This window comes from Dendrobates tinctorius, unplaced genomic scaffold (assembly GCF_039654945.1).
Source record: "Dendrobates tinctorius isolate UK_male_01 unplaced genomic scaffold, ASM3965494v1 ptg000163l, whole genome shotgun sequence".
Taxonomy (NCBI): domain Eukaryota; kingdom Metazoa; phylum Chordata; class Amphibia; order Anura; family Dendrobatidae; genus Dendrobates; species Dendrobates tinctorius.
Genome location: NW_027361830.1, coordinates 7,043,238 through 7,055,776, shown reverse-complemented (window position 1 = coordinate 7,055,776; position 12,539 = coordinate 7,043,238). Strand labels below are relative to the sequence as shown.

The window sequence follows — 12,539 nt, the reverse complement described above, 5'->3', positions numbered from 1 at the left end:
GGCACTGGCTAAGCTGGACGGGCTGCAGCACAAACAGGCGGGTAAGACTCCAGCGAACCAGACTGGGGCACAGGCGACACAGCTGTCACTGACCGACGAGCACGGCTGAGGCACAAGCAGGCAGGCATGGCTAGGGCGGGCACGGCTGAGGCACAAGCAGGAGGCTAGGAAGGTCAGGCGCATGCAAAGGGCACACAAAGAAACAAGGCAAGGCGAAGCAAGAAACAAGGCAAAGCTAGGCAGTGTACGGAACAATGAGCGGAACGTAGGCAGAAATACAGAGCCAGGTCAGAGCGAGAACAGAGCTAACAGCGGAGCGTAGGCCGATGCCCAGAGCCGGGTCAAGGGAGCACCTTGAGACTAGCGTGGAAATGTACAAGAGAGCACAATAGGACAGAGTCTAGCAACGCAGCATAGGCCGAAGCCTAGAGCCAGGTCAAGGGAGTACCTTGAGACTAGACATGGAAGTGTGCAAGAGAGCACCATAGGACAGAGCACGGAAAACCAGGCAGAGACAAGAAACATGAGAAGTACTACCAAGGCTCAGAATAGCAAAGACCAGACATGGCGAAACAGGCTAAGGCAGAGAACAGCGGAAGTACTACAAGGCAAAGCTAGGACACGGACAACACATGGCACGAGAGACGACACAAGACAAGGCACGAGACAGGAGGCAGAGTACAAGCACAGAGCGTGTGCAGAGACGCACGACAGGGCAGAGTGCAGGGGCACAGAGTACAGAGAGCGACCGAGCAGACCAAGCAGCCATGCAGGGAAGCAACTCAATACTCAGGCCCCAACCATAGGAAGGGGCGGTCTGATATAGCACCAGAGCACCTGGACTTCCGGGTCAGGATCAGGGAAGGACTTCCGGTTCAGAACCTCCAGGATCATAGAGAGCGTTGCTAGATCAGACTGGGCAGAACCATACAGAAGGTCACATGATCAGGGCTCCAGTAATACATAGAGGATTGCAGAATCACAGTGACGGACGGTTACCTAACAACGGCGTGCAGCCATGAGGTAAGGCGCGCATGCACACCGCTCCAGGCATCTTGCAGCACGAGACATAACGGACATGAGAATTCAGTACACGTGCACATCGCTCCAGGAGTCATGCGGCATACCAGATATGGCGGGCATGATAGTTCGGTGCACATGCACACTGCTCCAGGGGTCATGCGGCATAACAGACATGACAGGCATAACGGACATGGCGGGCATGACAATGTGGTCCCTAAAAAAATGGTTTTGTAAATTTTGTTGTAAAAATGAGAAATCACTGGTGAACTTTTAACCCTTATAAGTTCCTAACAAAAAAAATTTTTGTTTCCAAAATTGTGCTGATGTAAGGTAGACATGTGTAAAATGTTATTTATTAAGTATTTTTTGTGACATACACTATCTCTCTGATTTAAGGGCATAAATATTAAAAGTTGGAAAATTGCAAAATTTTAAAAATTTTCGCCATATTTCCATTTCTTAAATAAATCAAGTCATATTGAAGAAATTTTACCACTTACATGAAGTAAAATATGTCACGAAAAAACAAACTCAGAATCAGCGAGATCCGTTTAAGCGTTCCAGAGTTATAACCTCATAAAGTGACAGTGGTCAGAATTGTAAAAATTGGCCTGGTCATTAAGCTGCAAATTAGCTCCGTCACTAAGGGGTTAACATCTTTTTTGGCAGCTCCATAGAGAATGAATGTAGTGGCGGTCAGACTACTACCCTGCCATTCCATTTTGAAACAGAAATAAAAGTTCCCCGTTATTCCCATTGCTGCATCTCCCAGTGGTTGGACCTCACCAATCAGAAAGTTATCACTTATCTTGGGGATTCCAGCAAAAAAAACTTAATGTAAACCACTATAATTGTACATGCAGTTATGATGTGAGCATAGTAGATGTGCATGAGCCACATGTATTTTACAATCAACACTCCACTACAACACTGGTAATGGTTTGATTTAAACATTAGGATGCTGATACTGTGCCCCTGATACATTATAGGGGTAAAATCTTATGACAAGTTTCCTTTAAGGATTGTGTTGATCTAAAATACTAACACTACAAATGCTACCATGACAAATTCCCAAATTTATTATGCTTCTACCTCAAAATACTTAGCAAAACGGAGAGCATTGCATTCTTTTTAGGTGCCCTAAAACCTTTTGCAATTTTTTCTATAGAGTATAAGTTACAGGATTTTACAGCTTCATCGTCATATATTGCCAGTGTTAACATTTTATAATCATCTATATATATATATATATATATATATATATATCTATCTATCTGAGTAAAACACCAAAAAGACTAAGTTAGACAAAAACCAGCAGCACACAGGCAAAGATGCTTACCTGCCCAGGCCACAGAACAAATGCATTAACAAGGTGCAGCGGACCCAATAAGATAGCACAGGGGCAAAAATACCTGCTGAAGCAGCCAGCCTACAATCAGGAAATGGCTGCTTGGTATTTCTGCAAAAAATATAATTTGTAGTGGCAGTGTTCACACAGAAAATGCAAAGCATTTGGCAGATCCTATTAATGACGCTTATACTATTAGATCAGGCGGGCCAGCCAGTGTTAAAAAAATGCTTACAGTGTGAACAGAGGCCACAGTTTACAGAGCCATCTGGGCCCAGCTGCACCCTGAAAAGATATAAAGTGCAAAAAATACCAATATATGTGAGGTATTAGTTTATATTATGGCCACAATACGTAAGCTCGCAACCTACGCTAAAGGTCCCCACTTTTGCGAGTCCCTACTTTAACAACAAAAACACAAATAAAAGACTAAGTTACACAAAACCTACCAGGCAAAGATGCTTACCTGCCCAGGCCACAGAACAAGGTGCAGCGAACCCAATAAAATGGCACAGGTGCAAAAATACCTGATGAGGCAGCCAGCCTACAATCACGAAATGGCTGCTTGGTATTTCTGCAAAAAATAGAATCTGTAGTGGCAGTGTTCACACAGAAAATGCAAAGCATCTGGCTGAATCCATTAATGACGCCCATACATTTAGATTAGGTGGGCCAGCCAGTGTTAAAAAAAAAAAAAAAATACCGTGTGAACAGAGGCCATAGTTTACATAGCCTTCTGGGCCTAGCTACACCCTGAAAAGATATAAAGTACAAAAAAACACATAGCAATTTATGTGAGGTATTAGTTTATATTATGGCCACATTACGTAAGCTCGCAACTTATATCAAAGGTCCCCATTTTTGCGAGTCCCTACTCTAACAAGAAAAACACCAAAAAAGACTAGGTTAATGCATTTGTTCTGCCGCCTGGTAAGGTAAGCATCTTTGCCTGTGTGCTTGTGGTCAGTGGCGGATCTTAATAGGGGCGGTCGCCCCGGGCCCAAGGTTTTTTGGGGGCCCAGGGCAGGGGCCAATCCGGTCGGCATCTGTGTGAGCCACCGCCGCCCAGTGGCGTAGGAAGGGGGGGCGGGCCACGCCACCCCAGGCGGCACGTGTGTGGGGGCGTCGCAGCACGGCAGGAGCAGAAATTCCTCCTCTCTGTGCTGTGGGACTCGGGAGAGAAGCGTGGAGGCGGCCGGCCGAGGCACAGTGAGGAGAGAAGAGGACTGAGTATTAGCAGGAGATTTTGGCAGCGGCTAGCGCAGGTGGGTCACAGGTCACTCACCATTTGGGAGGAGGATGCTCTCTGCCTCTCCCCAGCCTCCCTCCATGCTCAGTCAGCTGCTGAGCTCTCCCTGCGGACGGCTTCCTTCCTCAGTGTCACACAGAGTCACTCACACTCACACACACAGCAGCCAGGCAGTCGCAGGCAGCCTGTGTAAGGCTGTGTGCACACACTGCGGATTTTGCTGCGGTTCCGCGGCGGTTTTTGACATGTCAATTCTTTCTGCGGTTTCTCCTGCGGTTTGCCATCTCCTCTATTGAGGAGATGAAAAACCGCAGAGCAATCCGCAGGTAAAACCGCAGGTATTTTGACCTGCGGTTTCACCTGCGGATTTTACAAAGTCTGCGCGGATGAATCCGCACCTAATCCGTAGCGTGTGCACACAGCCTAAGTGTAACTTATATGTTAACACAAAAAAATGGAGTGAAAGTCCAAAATATTTTAGAAACGTAGAAATTTATTTGAGGAACAACCCCGTTATCCCGTGCTAAAGTGCTTACCCATCATGTGCTCCAGGACAAGTGCAGCGCCGCCATCAGCGCAAGTGCAGCGTGGCGGCACTGCACTTGTCCAGGAGGCTGGAGCACATGATGGGTAAGCACTTTAGCATGGGATAACGGGGTTGTTCCTCAGGGTGCGCACCTGGGTTCTTCCCTACACTTTGTGTCCCGGTTTTATGGCCCATCATTACAAGAAGCACTTGGCTCCTTTTCACTTAATATTATATGGACAGGACAATTAGCAGCTGATATTACCCGATTCCTTCATTGTAGATGTTGTTTATAATTGTCAGTACGATTTATGTATAATAAATTTCTTACGTTTCTAAAATATTTTGGACTTTCACTCCATTTTTTTGTGTTAACATGTTATGTGGGAGTGTCCATAATCAATCCCCTTTGAGTCATAATTTTACAAATGGTGACTCGCCTGGGGTACATTGCGAATTGTTCCATTTGGTATTGTTTTATATATATATATATGTGTGTAACTTATACTGCGGCCAGGGGCAGAGGAGGCGGAGCTGAGCCTGCACATTACTGTCTGTGCTGCCTGGGAGCACTGTCGCAGGCAGTGTGTCAGAAATGAATGTCTGTCTGTGACTGTGTGATTAATCATTAACATCCCTAACCAGTAGCCGGCCAGGCCGGTACCCCCTCCCAAGCGCGGCCATTTTATTCCTTTCCAGACCCCGCATCCGAGCAGGCCATTCACCGCCTGGGGGGGCGCCAAATTCGGGAACAGCCGATTTAATATTATTTATATTGTTTGACCATACAATACAATTTCTTGTGAGAAAAAAGTAATTTTTCTTTGTTTTTATGGTCTAATAAATGTTACAATTTGTATACCTAAAAATCAGCATATGCAGTGTTTTTGTGAGAAGAGCCACAAAATTTTGACAGAAAATGTTTTCCTGGGAAGTGGGGTACGGGGGCCCAGGTTTTATGAACAGCCCCGGGCCCATAGTCCACTTAATCCGCCACTGCTTGTGGTTTATACATAAAACTGAGTGTATGTGTGTATCAAGCCCACTCCAATCACTAAGCATCTTTAATTACACCAGAGCTGTTTAAAAGATGAAATCTGAGCTGTGATTGGTTGCTATGAGCAACAGTTTCCCTTGCAACCAATCACTAAGCATCTTTCATTTCACCAGAGCTATTTAAAAGATGAAAGCTGAGCTGTGATTGATTGCTATGAGCAACAGTTTTCCTTGTAGACAGTTGTGGTAACTAAGAACTATTATTCTTATCATTTCTATAGTGTTATCGTCCTTCTGTAAAGCTGAAAATAACACAATTTATTACCGTGCTGACACAGACCACCCCATGACACAGACTGCAGGGGGAGCCAAGTATCACACAGGATAGGATTAGATACATGGCTCAGCAGTCAGTATCTCACAGGATAGAATTAGATACATGGCTCAGCACACAGTATCACACAGGAGAGGATTAGATACATGGCTCAGCAGACAGTATCTCACAGGATTGAATTAGATACATGGCTCAGCACACAGTATCAAACAGGAGAGGATTAGATACATGGCTCAGCAGACAGTATCACACAGGATAAGATTAGATACACAGGTCAGCACACAGTATCGCACAGGATAGGATTAGATGCACAGCTCAGCACACAGTATCACACAGGATAGGATTAGATACAGCATGTGCCAAAGGAGAGGACATTTTCATTCCAAGAATTCCACTCATTTCATCTGATTTGCCTTTTGATTTTAGACACCTCCAGTTTCCACTTCAACTGGCATTTGCAATGTCCATTAATGATGCTCAGGGACAGTCCTTGAAAGTAGTAGGGATTGATTTGCAATCTCGATGCTTTTATCATGGTCAGCTTTACGTGACCTGTTCAAGAGTTGGAACTGCCAAAAATCTGTTCAGCTTTGTACCAAAAGGAAAAACCAAAAATGTTGTTTATCAAAAGGCTCTTGAATGAGTTGAGAATAAAATACTATCAATACTTGGGTAATCATTTAATTTGTGTTGCAAATCTGTAGTGTTGAATATATGATGTGAAATGTTTTTATGTGCAGTATAATCATTATAATTTGTTATAACTAACCATAGCTAGTTACTATGCCCAGGCAACACCAGGCTCTTCAGCTAGTACATACATAAAACTACAACCAAATTAAATGAAATACCCTTGAAACATTTACCAGCAATGAAACAGTAGATCATGCCCTGTAGATTTCATAGTCCAAAATGGTTAAGAACAGCATGAAAAGGGCTGATCTACAAATTGAAGCAAAGTGGCCCTTGCCCGGGAACTATAAGTATACAGTCCAAAATGGATAACAGGAGTAGGAGAAAATGCTGATCAATAAATTGTCATCATAAAGTTTTTCCAGTTGGCTTAGGTATTAGTAAATCAGCTTGACTTGCTCCTGGGTTGCTTCTGCTTTTCAGAGGTAGTACACAATTGGTGAGGTAGGAGGTGCTCAGAAATGCTCAGCTCACACCATTGCTCAATGTAGAAGGAGTGGAGTTGACTTTGATCTGCTTCTCTTGTACTGCCTCTTCACAGTTAAAGCAGAAAGTTTTCTTATCTGACAAGTTTTCTCACAAGACAGTGTGATCACAGATATTCAAGCCCGAGGGAACCCAAGGGAAGCAGCAGAGGTCTATGTTAAAGGAGAACATTCCTCAGTTCACACACTCTTCTCTGTAGAGACACAGCAAAATAGCAGTTTTGCTCGTTGACTTGGTTATCATGGAGTGCAAACAAGGTATGTTTTAATTATTTACATTTTTGAGGGATAAAGCTGTCATTGTATCATTTACAAGATTCTCAGACAGAGTATGGCAGTTACATGTTTATCATAAGCTGATACATTTAACCTTTTTTCTTTTTCAGCATATAGGCACACAACACATTTTTTTAGCCAGGTTTGGAGTGGGTCCGCTCTGAAACCCACCTGAAAAAAAGGTTCTAACAAACCATTCCAAACAATATTTTCATTTCTATGTGAAAATGACTCGGTGTACATATGTTCAGGCTTTTGCGCATCTTTCAACTATTTCAGGTCTCCACAGACACCAAGTGGGTAAAAGAAGTGTTGTGTTAGCATTCTTCAGGTGGCTTCCATTGGGAAGATGCTCCATGCTTACAATTTAAGCCAATGGGAAACCTCAAAAGGTGCTCTGAAGATGAGCATTTTATCAGTGTTTTTGCTTGAAAAATATAGTGACTTCTTTATTGTTTAGTCCGTAAAGCACCAGCACAAAAAAATACGCCCTTAAATGCATAAAAAAATACTGCTGGTGGTCAAAACATTGAAAAAGCACTCCACAAATGACCAGAAAATGCTAACAAACTGGACGCTTTAATTTTACAAAATGCTGGAGAAAAGGAGCGTTTCCTGAGCTTCTTCCACCTGAAAAACAAACGTTTCTGCCCACTTGGAAAAAAAATGTGTGCACGAAACCCTCACCTTTTGCATAACACAATGTTCAACAATCATTTAACAATTATTAATTGATATCTACATTCATTTATATCTGGCAGTTGGATTTAGTTCAATTTTCTTTTTTCCCCGGTATATTAACCTTTTACAGCTTCAATAATAAAACAGAATGTGAATGACCTGCCAAAGTGGGGAATATGTACTAAGCTAAAATTCCTAGATTTCTGGCTCAGCTAGCACCAAAAATACTTGTTGTACAGGTCAGGCTACTATGTGGTGAACATGTCACACAACATTGACCTCACAGTGTTGCATTGTCGAATCATATCTAATGAGCTCTTAGGGTGTGTGCACATGTTGCAGATTCTGCTGCGGATCCGCAGCGGTTTTGGTCCTGCGGATCCGCAGCAGTTTCTGCTGCGGTGTACAGTACCATTAAAATCAATGGGAAATGAAAATCGCAGTGCACACGGTGCGGATTTGCCACGGTTTTCAATCCGCAGCATGTCAATTCTTTGTGCGGATTCCGCAGTGGTTTAGCACCTGCTCCATGACAGGTGTCAAAACGCAGGGGAAAACCACAGAAAAACTACAGATAAACCGCCTGTCTTTTGACCTGCGGATTTACCTGTGGTTTGGAAAAATCCGCAGCAGAATCCGCAACATGTGCACACACCCTTGTGTGTATTCACCTTGCGGATTTGGCTGCGGATCCGCAGCAGATTTGGCCCTGCGTCCGCAGCAGTTTTCCTTGCGGTGTACAGTACCATGTAAACCTATGGAAAACCAAATCCACTGTGCGCATGCTGCGGAAAATTCAGCGCAGATTTGCTGCTGTTTATTTTCTGCAGCATGTCAATTCTTTGTGCGGAATCCGCAGCGTTTTTTCACACCTCTTCCATTATAGGAATCCGCAGGTGTAAAAACGCAGGCGAAATCTGCAGGAAATCTGCAATAAATCCGCAGGTAAAACGCAGGTCATTTTACCTGCGGATTCAGCAAAATCCGTGCAGAAAAATCCGCAGCCAAATCCGCAATGTGTGCACATATCCTAAGGCTATGTGCCCACATAAGCAGATTTTTCCTGAGAACAACCAGACTCCTCAGGAAATCAACATTTTTTTCGTGTTTTTATTGCGTTTTTTTGCGGATTTTTCGCGTTTTTTCCAGAGCATCCTAATACAATGAACATAATGGCAAATCAGCAGATTTTCTGCAAAATTAATGAACATGCTGCGTTTTTTCCTGCCATGCATTTTTTTTGCAGAAAAACACGCATCATGGGCACAAAAATTGCATAATGCATTCTAATAATAGGCTGCTTAATGTATGCGTTTTTAAAGCATTTTTGCATGGTAAAAACGCTAAAAAAAGTGAAAAGAAAACCGCGAAAAAACCTGAACGTGTGCACACAGCCTTAGGGTATGTGCTAACAATCAGTAAACACTGCGGGTTGGAGGCTGCATACTTGTGCAGCATCCAACCCACAGCAGCCAGATGTTACAGCATCTTGTCAATTTCTCTTGCAGAGATACTAGTCTTCACAAGAGTAATTTCACCCATAGAATGTATTGAACGCAGGTCATTTTACCTGCGGATTTAGCAAAATCTGTGCGGAAAATTCCACAGCAGAATCTGCAGCGTGTGCACACAGCCCAATAATTCAGTCAGTGTCTGCCTGCAGTTTGGACAGCGTGAATCCCATGACAGGTTCTCTTTTAGGCCAGGGTCACACTGGCGAGGAATATGGCCGAGTGAGAGGCGCTAAAAGCACGCATTAGACACGGACCAATGATTCTCTATGGGGCAGCTCCCAACAGCCGTATATTTCTCATCCGTATTCTACGCTCCGTGCCAATCGCAGCATGCTGCGATTGTCAGCGTACTACGGCCGTAATACGAAAATGCAAGTCTATGGGTGCGCAAAAAATGCGGATTACACACGGACCACACATGTGACCTGCGAGAAATACGCACCAGGTGTCTTTTAGCAAAGCCGGCAATTCAGTGCTCTATACAGTAAACTCACACTGACAGGTTTAATAAAGAAACGAAAGAATAGATATAGACACATAGAATATACACACACACATATATGCATTCTATGTGTCTACATCTATTCTTTGGTTTCTGTTAGAAACTCTGTCATAGGGCTCCATTATATGTCCATTTTGCAAGGCGGCGAGAAAATCTCGCTATACAGATGCCATACGGATTACATGATTACATACGGATGCTTACATGCGCAAAATACGCGACCACACCTTGCTTACGGATGACATACGGAGCACTGTTTAGGGGCCATTCATCCGTATTACGCATGTAATACTGACCGTATTTTGCGTCGGTTAGTGTGACCCCGGCCTTATACTAGGACTGGGCAACCCTTAGGCTATGTGCACACGCTGCGGATTGGTCTGCGTATTTTTTATCTGCGGAACCGCAGGTAAAATGACCTGCGGATTGGCCTGCGGTTTCCCCTGCGGTTTATCACCTCTACAATGGAGAAGATGGTAAACCGCTGCAGAATCCGCAGAAAAAAATTGACATGTCATTTCTTTCTGAGGATTCAAAACCGCAGCTTTTCCGCAGTTAAAAATCTGCAGCATGTGCACAGCAGAATGTAAATCCCATAGGATAACATGCTTCTGTACACTGTCTGCAGAACTGCTGCAGTTCTGCTGCAGCCAAAACCGCGGCGTGTACACATAGCCTTAGGCCATGTGCACACGGTGTGGATTCTGCTGCGGATCCACAGCGTTTCAGGCTCTGCGGGTCCGCAGCAGATTTAGGTGCGTTGTACAGTGTTTTCAATGGTAAACTGAAAAATGCTGTGCACATGCTGCGGATTTGCTGCGGGTTCAAATCCGCAGCATGTCAATTCTTTGTGCGGAATCCGCAGCGGTTTCACACCTTCTCCATTGTAGAGGTGTGAAACTGCAGGGCTAAACCGCAGGGCTAATCTGCAGGTAAACTGCAGGTCTTTTGACCTGAGAATTTACCTGCAGATTTTTCTAAATCCGCAGCACCTAAAACTACGTGTGCACATAGCCTCAAGAGACAGGAATATGTTTCAGGCTATGTGCACACGGTGCGGATTCTGTTGCGGATCCGCAGCGTTTCAGGAACTGCGGGTCCACAGCAGATTTAGGTGCTTTGTACAGTACCATTGTTTTCAATGGTAAACTGAAAAATGCTGTGTACATGCTGCGGGTTTTTCCATGCGGATTTGCTGCGGGTTCAAATCCGCAGCATGTCAATTCTTTGTGCAGATTCCGCTGCGGTTTCACACCTTCTCCATTGTAGAGGTGTGAAACTGCAGTGCTAAACTGCAGGCTAATCCGCAAGTAAACCGCAGGTCTTTTGACCTGAGATTTTACCTGCGGATTTTTAAAAATCCGCACTGAAAAATCTGCAGGACCAAAATCTACGTGTGCACATAGCCAGAGTCCTCATTTTGTGCTACAAGCCAGCTGCACCCAATCATTTACAACAGGAAAAAGGGGACCTGCAGGTCAGGTTGTCAGACCCATTAAACAACCTACCTTGCAGGATTGAGATGAAGAACAAAATCAACTTTTTCCTGTGCTTAAAACTGCTTATTATTAACTCGCCAAATAAAAAAGTACCGTAACTATAATTTCGTTTCATAGTTATCATACAATGGTAATGTTGGACATTATTATTATTTAGAATCATAAGGGCTTTTCGCAATAGTTTTTTTTTTTTTTTTGGGGGGGGGGGGATTTTATTTGGTTTAAAAAAAAAAAAAATAAACCCCTTGAATTTTTTCTTTTGTTCTTGCATTCAGAAATGTTTTACATATGTCTTTCATGCATTTGTTTAAAGCTCTACACTGAAGCCTGTGGAAAAACACAAGCACTAATGTCAAAACAGATCATGCTGTGTTTTGAAAAAGCATATTTGACAATAAAAAAGCAAAACACACTATTTGTAATGTAGTATATTTCCCTTTTTACTTATAGCCAACATCTGTGTTATTGTTAACCCCTAATGACCTGTACTTTTTGGCCCTTATAATCACGCAGGATTATATGCCATTACTTTTCAGAGCTTGGACGTCAGTGGATATCACCATGCATGCAGTATAATATACTTGTCACTATAAGACTGGATTTAGATTACCATACTTTCGGTCGGTGCGATGTTAATCAGTGGCATACATAGAAATCACAGGGTAAAATGATGGCAAATGGTCTAATTGGGCAACTCCCTCACCCTAATATATATATATCTGCAGCGTGTGCACATAGCCTTAGGCTATGTGCACACGCTGCAGATTAAACTGTGGGTTTTTTCCCGCGGAACCGCAGGTAAAGTGACCTGCGGTTTTGCTGCGGTTTGGCCTACGGTTTTGCCCTGCGTTTTCACACCTCTACTATGTTAAAGGTGTGAAACCGCAGCGGAATCCGCAGAAACAATTGACATGCTGCGGAAAAAACCGCAGCGTGAGCACAGCGGTTTTGAAAACCCATAGGGTTACATGGTACTGTACCATGTCTGCGGAATTGCTGCAGTTCCGCAGGGCCAAAACCACAGCAAAAACCGCAGCGTGTGCACATAGCCTTAGAGTTAGGCGCTCCAAGAGGCTGTGCTGCTATTGGTGCTGTGTTGTGACCAAGGTCTCAGGAGGGGTCAGATCAGGTTCAAGGCTACACCTTGTCTGTTTGAGGTGTCATGCCCCAGGTCATATATCAACCAATTGTCTCTCAACCTTGATGGACTGCTCCTTCTTTGCCTACACTGCCTGCAGTGCTGTTCCTCATCTTAGTGAGGGTCCTCAAGAATACCAGGTGACTGAACAGTGTCTTAGTGACAGGGCTACTGGACTCTGGAAGTTTAGTGACCCTTGTAAGGGCTACACTTCCATATGTGCCAGTTCCTGGGAAGGTGGTAGTTGCCAGGTGTACAGTGGGTACAGAAAGTAT

General features: G+C 43.9%; 1 protein-coding gene across 6 annotated transcripts in view; it reads left to right on the top strand.

Annotated features, from left to right (window-relative positions):
- The first annotated feature begins 902 nt into the window (after positions 1-902).
- LOC141052858 (nucleoside hydrolase-like) overlaps positions 903-12,539 on the top strand; it is a 74,312-nt gene continuing 62,675 nt past the window's right edge. Inside the window, exons 1-2 of one of the 6 annotated variants that reach the window (XM_073550167.1) lie at positions 903-1,023; positions 6,711-6,912. In XM_073550167.1, coding sequence (XP_073406268.1) covers positions 6,897-6,912 — 16 coding nt within the window. In that variant the 5' untranslated portion in view covers positions 903-1,023; positions 6,711-6,896. Of the gene's footprint in view, positions 1,024-3,285; positions 3,307-3,414; positions 3,637-6,710; positions 6,913-12,539 lie in introns of those variants that run through there. The other 5 variants (XM_073550169.1, XM_073550171.1, XM_073550168.1 and 2 more) reach the window with 5 other exon arrangements.